At 38.9% G+C, this 14,745-nt stretch overlaps 1 protein-coding gene across 1 annotated transcript; it reads right to left on the reverse strand.

Annotated features, from left to right (window-relative positions):
* Positions 1–43: 43 nt before the first annotated feature.
* Positions 44–5,912, reverse strand: tmem161a (transmembrane protein 161A). Its single transcript, XM_058639339.1, has 11 exons — positions 5,772–5,912; positions 4,808–4,911; positions 4,631–4,714; positions 3,970–4,061; positions 3,725–3,881; positions 3,202–3,417; positions 2,973–3,116; positions 2,773–2,886; positions 2,452–2,626; positions 2,240–2,336; positions 44–2,072 (listed from the first exon to the last, which is right to left on the reverse strand). Exons 1-11 carry the CDS (start codon positions 5,772–5,774, stop codon positions 1,768–1,770), a joined length of 1,491 nt encoding a protein of 496 aa, XP_058495322.1. The 5' UTR covers positions 5,775–5,912; the 3' UTR covers positions 44–1,767.
* Between the last annotated feature and the right edge of the window lie 8,833 nt (positions 5,913–14,745).

Genomic DNA, 14,745 nt, shown 5'->3' on the forward strand with positions numbered 1-14,745 from the left:
AAAACAGAATAAAAAAAAAAAAAGTACAGATCTGGAGCACCTGTATCATTTCTACACAACCAAACGTTTATTAAGGCAGTACATCATAAATAAATAAATACAACACACTGATGCAAAACTGGTTAAAAGCAGACAAAGTTTACCAGCTGCAAGCTCAATCAGCCAATTAAGTCACCACAACTAAAACATTACCTATGATTAGTGTTCACGTAAAACAAATGAGTTTGGAGTGTTGGTTTCACCTATTCACAGGTATTTTAAAACAAACTCCTCCAGGCACTTTGACAGAAACTCTTGTGTTTCCACAGATTCATGTTTGGCTTTGTTCAATTCAATAGGCTAGATCTATGTTTGACTAAATATCCACAATTGAAACATTACAGCAGAGAAAAAAAAAAGGATTTAAAAAACAAAACACTTAGCACTCTTGAATCGGTTTCTTTGCGGGAGACAAAACATCCTCACAAAATAAAGTGTCTATACTGGGACAAATACTCATATCTTTAACGCAGCATTTGATGTTCAACAAAGAACCATCTGGCAAACACTGGCATCGATATGTTCTAATGAACCTAATGTTCCAAACAACCTAACCCAACTCGGATTTTCTGGTATCACGCAACAGATTCACCTTTAAAATGGGAACAGTCACCATGGTAACCTAAACATGACCAATCAAACAATTCTTTGCTACACATGACAAAAAAAAAAATCTGGACAACACAAGACGTACGAGAACATAATCATTTCAAGGTTTCCTGACATTTTCTCTACCTACTAACTAATGAATGGAGAAAATAATGGACATAAATCACTTTACGTGAAAATAACCATTAACTGCAACCCTTACTAATATCATTAGTTTGACTGCTAAAGTCTATTGTGTTTTTTTGATCACTTTTTTTTAAGAAAGCACAAAAAATAACACTGTTCTTAGTGACATAATGCTTAACATTTGTATCATGACTATAATGTTATTTATAACTTTACTTTTGAAAACCTCTTTTAACAGTTTAACTATATTGTACTATGAAGCAGCTGTGAAGTGCTGGCTGAGCTGCCATGAACAGTATGAACCAACGGTCTGACTAATATATTGGGGTGTGTGTGTGGGGACAGATTTTGTCAAAATCAAAGATGAGAGTAATGAGTACTCATGTAATGGACTCATTGGTCACAACAAGTTGACAAAGATGGTGTGATCTCATCCCAGGATTGTCAGTGGTCATCTTATCAGCCACAGCATTAAACTTAAAGGTATTAGAAGTAACTCTACTGTTGAAGCAGATCATTGTATACAGTGTATCATTCACATATTACCACAGCAATAACCTCTTTTTCAGGTATCACAGCGCTATACAGTTGTTTTTCAGTCAAACCCAGAGTGAACTGAGACAGTTAAACAGCTTTGTGATAACACTTTTCAAAGACTGCCAGTGTTTGACCCAGTAGAGCCAGATAACCCCCCCAAAAAAACAAACAGATGTAGTAAACTGGCTTCAAAATACAGGCTCTAATTTCCCCAGTATCTTGATACCAGTAGCCTGCTGGTCATTGAAGAAAATATCAGAGCAAAAACTGCAGCCAAGAGTGACCACCATCATGCTTTTGACTGAAAACATGATGCATTCTGTCTGTGGTTGTGTGTTTGAAAAAAAAAAAAGAAGGTCCCACCACTGCAGCAAGTATCCTTTGGAACTGTTTAATAATAGCTGAGGGCTGCAGCTGCATTGCAGGTGGAGCAGCACGTCTCTCTGATTCCCTCGGTTAGTTATGCATAAGGTACTGGTGGAAGTAGATGCCAAACAAAGAGCTGATGACCTGACAGGCAGCCACCCACCATGTTAAGAAGGCAAAGAAACCTCGGAAGAAAAGCGGAGTGAGGACAGCACGCAGCGCTGAGAAAGTCGCCGACAGGTGAGCGACTGTGGCCTGGATGTCTTCCTCCATGTCCTCCACCCCTTCTTCATCTTCATCAAAACTGTTAGACACCACTGGTGCTGCTGTGGGAATCACAAGTGCTGGAGTGACACCAGGGATCTCTTCTGCACCCATTCCCCAGGAGAAGTCCCCTGCAGGGATCATAAGACATCAGTTAATATGAGCCATGTTCAGATTATGAGGCTGAATCCATGTGACATGAGTGAGAACGGTCATATCAGATTCCATGTGGCTTTTTGCCCACACACATCCACAGAGTTGTAGATGAAAATGACCTGCAAGTGGCTATTTTACTTACCTAGTGCCTTGAGTGCCAGTGTGGAGAAGAGGATGAGCAACGTCGGGACCATATATTGGAGAGTGACTACAGTCAGGTAGCAAAACACGCGTGTAACCTGAAAAATAACACATTACAAGCTGTTATGGCCTAGGAAGTCAGTTGATTTTTAAACTGACAAAAGTGGAACAAAAATTTGATTCTCCGTTATGTAAACAAATATTGTATCTGACCTTTCTCTGAATGTCAATGGCAGCGATACGCCCCGCTTCCTTCTTCATCTGCTCCACCCACTTCTGAGACAGGTTGAGGTAGGCCTGCAGGTGGTAGCGAGTCAGTGCTAAGCGCAGCACGCACAGCCCCACAATGATCCACAGGCGCACACTGTCAAATACTGCACTGGGAACTCTGCAAGAGATTATCAGATCAGCAAAAGTCAATACGAGCCCACTAAACAACTGGACAACATCTAGCATTTCTTTGCAGCCGTTTCTGTTCTGAGAACTGAGGCTACTCCCAGTGGATAAAATGAGCAAATATTTATCTGCACTCACAGTGTGATTGAAGTCTTCCCCATGGGTGCATTGGCCAGGAAGTCTCTTGCAATAGGTTTCACCCAGAGAAGCAGAATAATGACTGGAGACAGGAAACTAATGTGCAGCAGAATCCTGAGGGAAAGATAAGGAGCACAGCTCAGAGAAATAAATACTACTAAATTAGTATTTTTTAGCAGTGCAAACATATCAGTTTTTACTGGATTATTGGCCGGTGTGAGTTCATCTGTACAGCGTCAAGGTGACTCTGAGCCACTCGCAGTCCAGGGAAGGCCAACAAAGCACCGATGTATGCACAGACTGCGGCGAGACCAAGCTTCAGTGTGAGCTTGGTTACTGGGACTCTGAAGGAAAAACAAACAATGACTGAATGATATCAACATCATACACAGAGATTTGTCAGATAGTCTGTTGTTGATAAATACTTACGACCACTCGGCGTATCCCTGCTGTCTGGCAAAGACCTCAAAGTTGTCAAAGAGGCTGGAAAAGCCCGACTCCAGGCCGAACTCCAGGTAGTCTTCTCTGACCACCAGCACCAGCATGGCCACAAGCAGAGAGAGAAAGCCAAAGGCAAGACACACCGATCGCTCACCGCCTTCTTCGGAGCGGAAGTAGTGACTCATCAGAGTGTGAAGGGTCTTTCTGAGTGTTGCACATTAAGTGTAAACAGCCATCAAGAAAAAGCAATATTTATAACATAATGAGGCTATGTTAGTAACAGGGCTGCACAATATACCGATATTTTATTGGGAAAGATATCAAAACAATTGCTTGAACTGCAATAAATGTTGTTTGGCCAATATCCAAACATAAGAGTAGTCATTTAATTTTTAGCTTTTACATTTTTCATTACATTTTCTCCAAGCACACTTAACTCTACTTAGTCTGCCCTTCAAAAATAGATTAATACATTTTGTTGTAACGTAAGTGACTTTTTGCTGAAGGATACAGACTGAAGAGCACAGTCAGAACACACCAGATAGAGCCGATATTGACTTCTTTGGTGGCATCTACCACACTGCAGTAACACTCGGTGAACAGGAAGACACCCATTGCATAGACTGCAAAATCTATCAGCCACTGGTACTCCAGGAAGAATCGCAGCACTGAAACAAGGAGACAAAAGATAATACCAGGACCGTACAATGTTTGCAATTACTGTGTTTGTAATTACAATCAAGCAGCGTACTGTACCGAGAGCGTCAATGGCATTGACAGGAGCTTTTTCCAGGTGAAGGTCGATGTCTTTGGGCACAGTGAGAGGCTTGTTTTCCCCATTTTGTCTCCTAAGAAACAACATTAAGAGAACAAATGACTAAGTTAAAAGAACTAATGCACAACATATTATTATCATGCTGCTTGCCTGACTATAGCAGTCCACTTTGCTCACAGGGAAAGGGCAGCAAGGAGATGATGATGATTACAACCCTGGAGCTTTATTTTAGAGAGCATTCCTTATGGCAAATGCCAAATTCCTTAAGGCAGTGTTGTGCTACTGGAGTCCACCATAGAATTGTTTTGTGATGTAGACTTAAGCATTGTTTGCTCAGATTTAGACTGATTTGCACAGTTTCACAGTTTTTACTTTTTGTAATAGTCGATATTACATATTTTACATGAAATGCTATAACATTAGCTGTTCCTGCAGGTATGCATGTTCCCGACCTACAATGTTTGCTTTATATACACAGATTTTACCCTGATATCCAGTCACATAGTGACAATTATGGTAATTTGTTTTAAATGGAAAACCTTAACCTCATATGATGGTGACTCAACTTGGGTGTTTAGTGATTTGAGTACAACATTGTGTCTACTTTTCCCTAGTTTGCTGTGACCTTTTCACATTACCCACCTGTCTCTCTTGTTCTGTTTGGGCATCTGCTTCCCTGCCAGCGCACACAGCTCCCCTTCTGATGGATGTTTGAACCGGAATAAACTGGAAGAAACAACAGCCATGTATATGTAAATGGCGCGCAAAGTGCACATTATGTGTATAAATGTACAACTATGTTGTAAAGAGTGACTATACCTGCCATTACAGAGGAGCCACCGTGCAAATGAGCAATGTGGAGCCATCCTCTGCATAATGCTAGCAGCCAGCAAGCTGACTACTAACTGTATCCCCATCAGCGCCTGTCAGAGCAAAAACATACAATCAGTAAATTATTCAAGGAGTTGTTGCAGGTTGAATTATCTCTCTGCAGGTTGAATAGAGCTGCTTTGCATGTACTGTATGAAAGGACCAAACCAAACTAAGGACAACCACATGTGGACATGTGTAATTGAACATTGTTAATAGTCCCTGTAATAGGTTCAGTCCTCAAGACAGAGCAGTTAGCTGAAATAATTTAATTTTATATATGCATAATCCATTTGTATATAATATCATGAAATACTTAATTTGTTTAAATAACTGCTTTGGGTAAACTTGCATGTAATCCTTTTAAGGTTTGTGTGCTTTAGCTATAGTTAGACTTCTGGTTATTTAAGGGGCTGGTTTTCAATGGTCATTAGGTCAGTTTCATCACGCAGACCTGGCAACCCTGCTCCCATCTGCATGTGTCAGTAATGCAAGTAAGCATCAGGGACAGAGACCCCAGCAGCAGGAGTGTCCTGTCTACAACTGTGGCAGTCTGTCAGGACAGTACTTTTTGTTGACTCAGCAACAAGACACAACAAAGTTTCAACAAGAAACTCAATTTAACTCAATCAAATATTAAACTAATTCCCATATATCACAGGCAGGGGGTGAAGTAGTTACAAAACAACCAATAGCAGAATACTGCGTTAAATAACCTTGAATACAGGTTGAGTTGAAGCTAAACTTGGCCACCTGTCAAAGCTGCTGCAAACGTGAGCTAGCCACTTAGCATTAGCAATTTAGCTCGCGCTGCAGAGTAACCGACAAGAGCGAAATGGACTCGATAGAGATTGATTTCCAGCAGATTGTTAACACTGATATTGAGATACAAGTGCAGCAAGGTGCGATTTACCATTTCTTCTCCCGGGAGACGAGGTTCGACACAAATTGTCCAAGGGAGCTTCTCCTTCTCATACAGAAGAGTCGGCTTGACAGCTGAACCAACAGACACATGGAAACTGTGTCCCGGATGTACTAGCGGCGTCAGGCGCTGCGTTCAGGTACTCCGTGAAAGCTCTGTAAACTTTAAACGTGATGGCAGCATGGGTGGCAGGAGGTCAACTAGCTACATTATCGTGTAATGGTCCTGTACCTCGGTAAGTTATCTTTGATGTATTTTTACTTGACTATTTGAAATGTATGAGACTCGTGCATTTCAAACTTTACGTTGTGATTTACTTGAATTTGAATTATACTGGAATCCAGAAATAGTGCAGTTAGCTGGGAAAAGAGGCCTTCAATGATTCTATGTTTAAGTGCATGTTTGAAAATCACATGTCAAGCAAAGTTAATGTCATACCCAAAACGTCTAAAATGTTTTCACATCAAGAAGTGTCCCAAAAAAAAGATAATCAGTGGACAAACAGTCATCTGCACATTTGGTAAATTTCCCCTTAACTTTCCCCTAAAGTGCCGAATTGGAAGCTGGCAAATCGGTGGCTAACGAAGTTTCTGAGCTATGCTTGAAGCCTGATAAAACTGTGTTCAGCACATTGATACCTACTATTTTTACAGTAAATCTTTACATTAAATTTGAACGACATTCCAATTTAAAAGTCCCACATTGGTACCTTTTAATTGAAAAAATAACAACAACATTTTACATAAGTTCTGACCAGGAGTGACTAGGTTGTGTTCAGGACATCTATGACTACTAACATACTGGACATTGCGATGTCCAGTATGTTAGCAGTCATAGATGTCCTGAGCACAATGTTATCAGTCTTGTCCAGAACTTATGGAAAATGTTGTTAAGGAATACCCTTTAAGGGCCAGTGCAATCCATGAAATGTACATTTCCACTTGCAGCTGGAAATGTACTTTTGCAGCAAAAGTGACTAAAGTGACCTCCTTTGTGACCTAAATATAGTTTCTGCCTCAAAATCATTTGATTCCATTTATATGGGTAATATTCAGCAGATTAAACGTCACCTAGTCTAACTGTTGGAATACTCTTAAAGGGCCAGAACAATCCATAAAAATGCTTGTTTGCACTTGCCAAAAAGTTTTTTTCTGGCTCAAAATCACTTGAGGTTTAAGATCGACAGCCCTTATACTCCACCACTTGCACTTGCACCACTGTGGGAGCACTGGTCAGAATTCCTGTCTAATAACTGCAACAATGGCCAAAGCACTCATGGCTTCAAGTTCTGACTCTGTATTTGTTGCTTCGACAAGTGCGACTGTATAGAGATAATCAATGGTATTCACCAATCAATCATTTTAACATTGTGGCTGCTCAATGGTCTCATCAGATTATTAAGGCATATCAAGCAATATTTCTGATGTTCATGAAGGTGTTGGAGCAACCACAGAAGAACCAACAATTCCTCCACTGTCAAAATGTATTATTATGAATTTTAAAATACTAATTTAGGGTTTATTCTTGCTTATTCAACGCATCTCTGTTCCATTTGAAACATGGACATTTTAATCACATTTGATTAGGAAAGCATTGCAGTAGTTTCACATTACCAGGTTGCTCACGCTCCTCATCTTTAATTAAAATGAAAAATGTTTTCCAACTTAGTTCCTTGTTTTTCCTCAATACCCCTGAATGCTCTACTAATGATAATCTCCACATTTTATGCTCACACCATCGTGTATCTCAACATTTCACTGGATGACAACAAACGCGATGCAAATTGTGAGGCTTAAAGTCTCCGATATGCTTCTCTTTCTTCCTTCTTAGGAATTAAATCACAGACTCCTGGGATGGGGGGGAATATAGAGGAGGGCAATCTTTTAATTTCAGGATATATTAAAGCATTATTTTTCGATTTGGACGGATAAAAAAGAGGAAGAAAGACAGTACAACAACAACAACAACATACTTATCTTTGACAGTGTGCGTGCAGTATTAGAAGATACAATATCTTTGTAATTTATTAATACGTTAAGATGATCTCTTAGCCTAAGATTATTATAAGTGACGTGTTTGGTAGGAAAAATGTGGTGAAGGATGACAGCTCTGGATGCATCAATGCATCCACCATGTGTGGTCACTCGGCACTACACACACACACACACACACAGATTGTGTACATGCATCATAATGTCAGCTCATCCTCTGTACAAAGCAGAGGCCATATGCCGCCAGCAGTGCAAAGTGTTTCCAGAGGCAGACTCTCTGAAGATCTTTTACCAGAACCATTCACCACATTCAAATCTGTGTTTAGCATGTGCGTCCATGTTATTTGGGTGGTCTGCCAAGGTTTGATTGCGTTCCCATTTTTTCCCCTGCTAATTGGCGGCACCCCTTCTGCCGAAGAACATGTGTCTGATCTCCTTTGCCCTGTGTATTTGTGCATAAGAACATGACATTTCAATGAGAGCCGTGGATTTAATCAAACGGAGCTTTGTGCGATGAAGCAGCGGAATCTCCAGTGGGCATGTATGCATCACCGGGCAGGCATCTGTAAACATAAATCACATAAAATTAGTTGCTGGGCTCAATATCAAACTCTGTGAGGCTGTTTGATCTACATGTGTGTGATCACGCAACCGTGGTGTAAAACCCTGCGCCCAAAAGTGTGTGATTCAGAGCGAGGGCAAAAGAAGTGATCATGTTTTCATTTTTTTTATTTCACTTTTTCATATTATCGTTGAAGGTGAACTTAAGCTGCTTGTTTTTCTGCTGTTGGAGCTGATGTTGTGGCTCATCACTGGCAGCCCATGGCTAAGAGGAAAGGAATTGGGCTTGTAACCAGAAGGTCACTGGTTTGCTCATGGGACAGGGTAAGGGCTGTGGTGCCCCTGAGCAAGGCACCCAGTCTGTGTGTAAGAGGACAAATTCTTACTCTAATATGTTGTGTTTGTTTTAAAAGAGCAGTCTGTACCATTATTGATTACATTTTCAAATTAGGTAATCAGGCTATGGAGATAACGAAGTGTAATCACCATAAAAAAAAGTTCCAAAACAGTCAGAATCAATTTGATTTGATCATGATAAAATGTCAGATTTTTAAAGATTAAGTTTTGCTCTTGAGTGAAAGGAACCAGTTACCTGTGATTTAACACTTCTTAAACTGAGAGTCTGATGTAACAGAAATGTGTTTGAACGGTGAATAAACATTATATTGCCAATATAATGAACCTTTGTTCAAATGATATTAAAGAAAATGACAGTGACGGCCCATGCAGCCCGTTTTAAAACTTATTTTCAATGATTCTTTACAGTGCTGTGCAAAAGTCTCAGGGCACCACCACATTTCTTATTTTTGTGTGCTGTCAAATTCTGTGATCATTGACATTTGGATTGGAATGATGTGACTGAAACTGTCACTGAGTTAAACTCATCCAACATGTGTATGTTAATGCTCAAGCATGTCTTAATTAAACCTGGTGTTATAGACCTTTTTCACAGCAGATACATGAAATAGTAGAGAAACACAGGTTTTACCTATTACATTAATTTGTGTTCCATGGTTCATGCTGCTGTTGTTCAAGTATCAGTAAGATCACACTAAATACTTGACACTTTAACCTGTAGAAGCTGCTTTTTCTGCTTTTTAAAAAAGTTCCTGTGTTTTCTGGATGTGCTCCAATACAGTGATTTGGAAATAATTATACTGTATGGTCAAACAAATCTAACGGTGCACAGTACTGTATGTCTTTATGGCTTGAGCGAGTCAGAAATACATGCATCAGCCACAACAGTGAATCTAATCACTGGTCACCATGTGTAGAGCAAGATACGGTGTTATATTAATTACCATAACCTCGTATACTACCCTCATCTAATGTACTTTCTAAATACCAAAATTAGCCAAAGATCACAACCAGAAGAAAGACAAAGAAATGACTTGAATGTTCTGCACATTTGCCCAACGTCGTGAGAAGAAATGTGCCTCTGTCTGGTTCTGAGAAACACTTCCATCATTATCATCTTTGACACAAATGCTAATCCCCCTACCATGTTCGCCATCTGTAGCTGAAGTGGCGGGGGCAGAAATTACTGGGTAAAATGGACACAAATAAAATGCTAATTCACTGAGGTCTACAAGTGGCTCCCCTCCCTCTGCTCAGCGCTGGGGGCCTCACGGTTCCCACACCACTTCCTTGTGTCTCTCCCAGGTTGCTGCTGGCGGCTGCTTCTGAGCCCGCAGCAGGGACGCAGCCCTCCCATTGGCTCGTCTTTGTTTGCCCCCCCCCCCCCATTGCATGGTATTCATTGCCTGATTTAAATATATGCAAATGTTGCAATGGTGCCCCGTCAATGGAAACTCCCAGCACCAGTGTGGTTTATTCCCCGTCTCCCTTCATTTTCCCCGCTCTTTTCCTTTTTGTCTTTCCCCTCTGCAGTGGAGGGAGAGCTGTGGGAACCAGCGAAGGACGGCCAGATCTGCTTTGTCACAGGGGATTTATTTAGAGAAGTGACTCATGACTGTTAATTACCAGGCACAGACATACTGTATATCATGTGGTATAGAGACTAAAAGAAGTCGGTAAAGGTTTGACACTGGTGATAAACCGTCCTTTCACCCGGTGACTCTTTATTATCTCTCCTGTGCATGATCAAATAAAATACCATGGTCATGATATGATATTCAGTCTGTCAAATACAGTATCATGTCTAGTGTAATCAGTTACATAGCAAGTGAATGATGGGTTTGATAATGTGACCAACATTATTAGGTTTTATGGTATTGTTTACAACATTTATTAAGGTAAAACTTTGAACTAGCCTGTGATGATGTCTCCTTTAAAACACATTATTTTAAGTACTGCATCGAGGCCACTTTATGTATTTAATACAGTGTAGTCTTCCTACAGTTTGGCAGTGTACAGCTTGGGTTAACAATCCATGTGCTGTGTTTGCTGTATATTTTTCGACATCTGCCAAACCGTGCAAATGTGCAGCAATTCCAACATAATATAACAAGCTTAACAACACTTAAAATAACACGCATATGAAGCCTTTAAAATGTGAAATCCAGAGGCCCCATATCTGCATATTCACCTACTGAACTGTGTGACTCATCTACCCTCGTGGTCCGTTCAAATTCATAGAGAATTACACAGGTTCATCATTTGTGCTGCATCTCAGCAGCATGATTTTCACATTTACACTGCAATTACACAAATGTCCAATGATCTGTATAGTCCAGCATGCAGTGTAATGTACGATGTGTCTTTGAGGTTGTGGCTCATCCCTAAGTGTGTCTTGTTCTGAAGGAGCAGCCTGAAAAATGTGTTTTTTAACTTATTTTGCATGTTTATTAAAGTTATTCTTCATATCTTTACAGCTTGGATAAGTCAAATATACATGGTTCTGAACACAATACATTTTGTACAATACCCTACAACCTTTTATGTCCATTGACGTAATTGTTTTATTTTTTTTATTACATTTACACTTAGATCAGGGACTGCACACTGACAACTGCTTTTATAGAATCTCTCACTTATTTATATCACATCTTAACATTTTTTCTTCACCATGTGTGTGGATGTATAATGAATATTTGGAAACAAATCAAGTAACAGTGTCTAGTTGACATCCTGCTTGGTCAAGTCAGTCCATGCTGCACTCGGCATCAAAACTATTTGACCACAACTTTTCCGTAAAAGCCCACTGTACCGAACACGTACATTCATAGCTATTGTTTTTATGGACACTCACGTAAATCTGGGTCTCATTTTCTCACGTTTCAGACATATGATAAATTTCACATTAGAAGCCCAGTGTGTCTGCAGGACTCTCTTCCTCCCCCAGTCATTTCACTCCTGTTGCATTCAAGTGTTTTGAATGACAATCGTGACGAGCTGGCGCTGAGCTTGAACTTGACCGATGGAATTGCCTGGGAAAAGAGGCGCGACTTTGGCCCTTTGCTCCTCTCCTTTATGAGGAGGAGGCTGTTAAGACTGATGTCAGTGCTCATTAGCATAAACCCCAGCCTGTTCCCAATTAAACCTGGAAAGCAGTAAAGACACCAGTCTGTTTTCACATGGTGGCCAATGGACCAACATCTCTTGCCCTCTCCGCACAAGACAGAGCCAAAGTACAGTAAGTCTTTGAAACTTTTATGTATTATAATCTACTTTCATTGTAAAGGTTCATTCCTGGAATTGAAAACTCAGCATCTGCTCTCAGGTTGGAATTCATTCATATTTTGGAATCAATTTGTAAATGTTTTATTTGAAATGTTGTTTTGTTGCGTGAAAGCTGGCACTGTTGATGCTGGAAACAACACAGGACACCTTCAGTTTGTCTCTTGCTTCCATGTGTAAGTTAAATATGAACTGCATGACAACACATATGATATTGTACTATGTATGTGGGTGACTGGACCTTCTGTGGTGATCTGCAGTGTTTTCCCTGTTCATACACTCATGTGACAATCTCTTTAGAGCTGATACAGTTGAGCATTTCTGCTGCATTGTGTCTGTTGAATCGTTTATTCACATTATTCTAGTTTAATTCTTTCTGGGAATTTGTTTTGTAACAGAGAAATAAGACCAAGAATTAGATGTACATACATTTTGAAAAATAGAATGAACTGAAACCTAATGGATTATGTGTTGCCATTTTTCTAAATTGCTCAGTGATAATCTTAAATATTAATAAAATGTCATTAGACTAACAGAATCAGTCGGATTTCTTATATATCTAGGATTGAACAAATCTAAGGTTGCGTCAGTAGAGCTCTTCTAGAGTTGCTTCTTGTGATGTACTGTTTAAAAATGTTGCTCTGCTTATATGTTCCCTGATGATTAAACAGAAAAGGTTAAAAAAATAATCATCAATAATATGATAGTATGTTCGTGTGATTCAATATAGACTCATCGTTGTTACATTAAGCCAACATTAACGTGGATTTGAGGACCTAAACCTAAACCCTAAAACCTTTATAACACTACATTAATCCTTCACCAGCACAAAACAATTAGTTACAGTGAAGTGCGACACTTGTGAGTGCTAATTTGTTGGCATGACAGGGGAAGGACAAATATTTGCTCCTTGTTGGCCTTCATCTGTGACCTCTGACACCGTAATGTCACTGCGTCAGGTCAAGCCTCTTTGAACAGTGGCTATTACAATTCCCAGAAGTGGCCACTTGAATTGGTCAGTTATTAGCAATTGAAGCAAATAGGACTTAGTGTGGTCACACATGACGACACAGCAGCAGCACTCAGTCAAATCTGAGAGAAACTAAGTGATTTCAATGTTTGGAGAAAGAGACATGGCTTTAAAGGTTTCTGCCACTGTGTGTGTGTGTGTGTGTTAGACTATTTTGTTTTTAAATTGTATTTAAGTTTTTAACATTATTTTTAAAACATCCTGGAGGGGAAAAAAAGGACGTGTTATAAGATGAAAAAAGAAAGAAACTGACATTCTTTCATTATTTTTGCCTGAAAGAGGAGCATTAGTTGTCTTTATTCAATCTAAAATAATCAAAAAGGTGATGGAATCAAACTGTAAATTAAATAATATCAACAAAACTTGTTGATATTATTTATATACACCTTTAAACCTAAAATGTCATTTGTTCACCACAATTGTCTTGATCTGTTTTTATTTCCTTTAAAGGCCAAATGTTCCTCTAATTTCCACTAAATATGTATAATTTTTTTTAACAATGTAACACTCTTTGTATTAACATGTCATTTTCGCTTAATTTTACAGTTTTTCCTGTAGATAAAAAAAACACGTGTACTCCATTATTCGACTTTACTCCCGTATAAACACTAAGTTTTCCTCGTTATTTATTTACTTTTTAATCCTAATCCTAATGTCAGTATAACATGCTGATTTAAATTACTAAATACAAACGGGATGATGTCATTTTTGTTTTTCATAAATCATAACAAACGCAGACTGAAGCCACAAAAAACACCAGCGTCATTTATAAAACACTCAAACCGACTCCCATCCATCCTACACACTGTCATATAGCTTTGTATTTTGTATAAATCATACATGTTAATACTTTGTTTGCAGCCGGATATAAAAAGCAGTCTATTTTATTTTATTTTCGGTGATTAGACCTTCAGTATTTCAAGCCGAATCACGTGATTATCGTAAAAGTCAATCATCATCATCACAGAGGCCTGAACATGCACGTTTATTCGATACTCTTCACTCACATAAGATAATTAAACAATACTGATGCATTGTTTATACTTTATTATAATTATAGACAATAATTACTGTAATATTTGTTCAGATTTCATCAGCTTTTTATGCGAAAACATTTAAAATTAGAAAAAGCCTCTCGCTTTCCTAAATCAAATGCACTTCATTTTATCTGCAGCGTTTCAATATGTTAATGTATTCATCTGCTAAATTTAGTCTTTGTATTTCTGTGAAATACCCATAATAATGTTTGATGCTGTTCTTTTTTTAAATGAGGTTTTTAACGTGTTGAAGATTCAGGCCAATCAGACCTGACACAGGCCTGAGCGCCGGGGCTGCTGTGCTGCTCTTCAGCCAATAGGTGTCATTGTTTAGCTCCACTTGTCTGGATGTCGTTGAGGTTTGACGATCATTTTTGTCGTGTCTATAAAAGCAGCACCAAGGTTTTTTGTCGCTCCTCCTCAAACTATTAGAGAAACGAAATGGAGACAATGTTAATATATACAAAGATACTATAATAGATAAAATAGAATAAAATAATCATGAAAAACAAAGGATACATATTTGTCTACAGATAAATAATTACATTTATACATTTGCATTACATCGTATTTTTATTGTAGGTTTTAAAAGACTAAGACTTTAAATACTTTAAAAAGACTAAGATCATTTTAATTTAATTTAATGTACAGTGACAGTGGCTGATACAAATAATATAAAATGTAATGTAATACGTACATTCAAAGTT

This window comes from Solea solea, chromosome 9 (assembly GCF_958295425.1).
Source record: "Solea solea chromosome 9, fSolSol10.1, whole genome shotgun sequence".
In the NCBI taxonomy this organism is placed as follows: Eukaryota; Metazoa; Chordata; class Actinopteri; order Pleuronectiformes; family Soleidae; genus Solea; species Solea solea.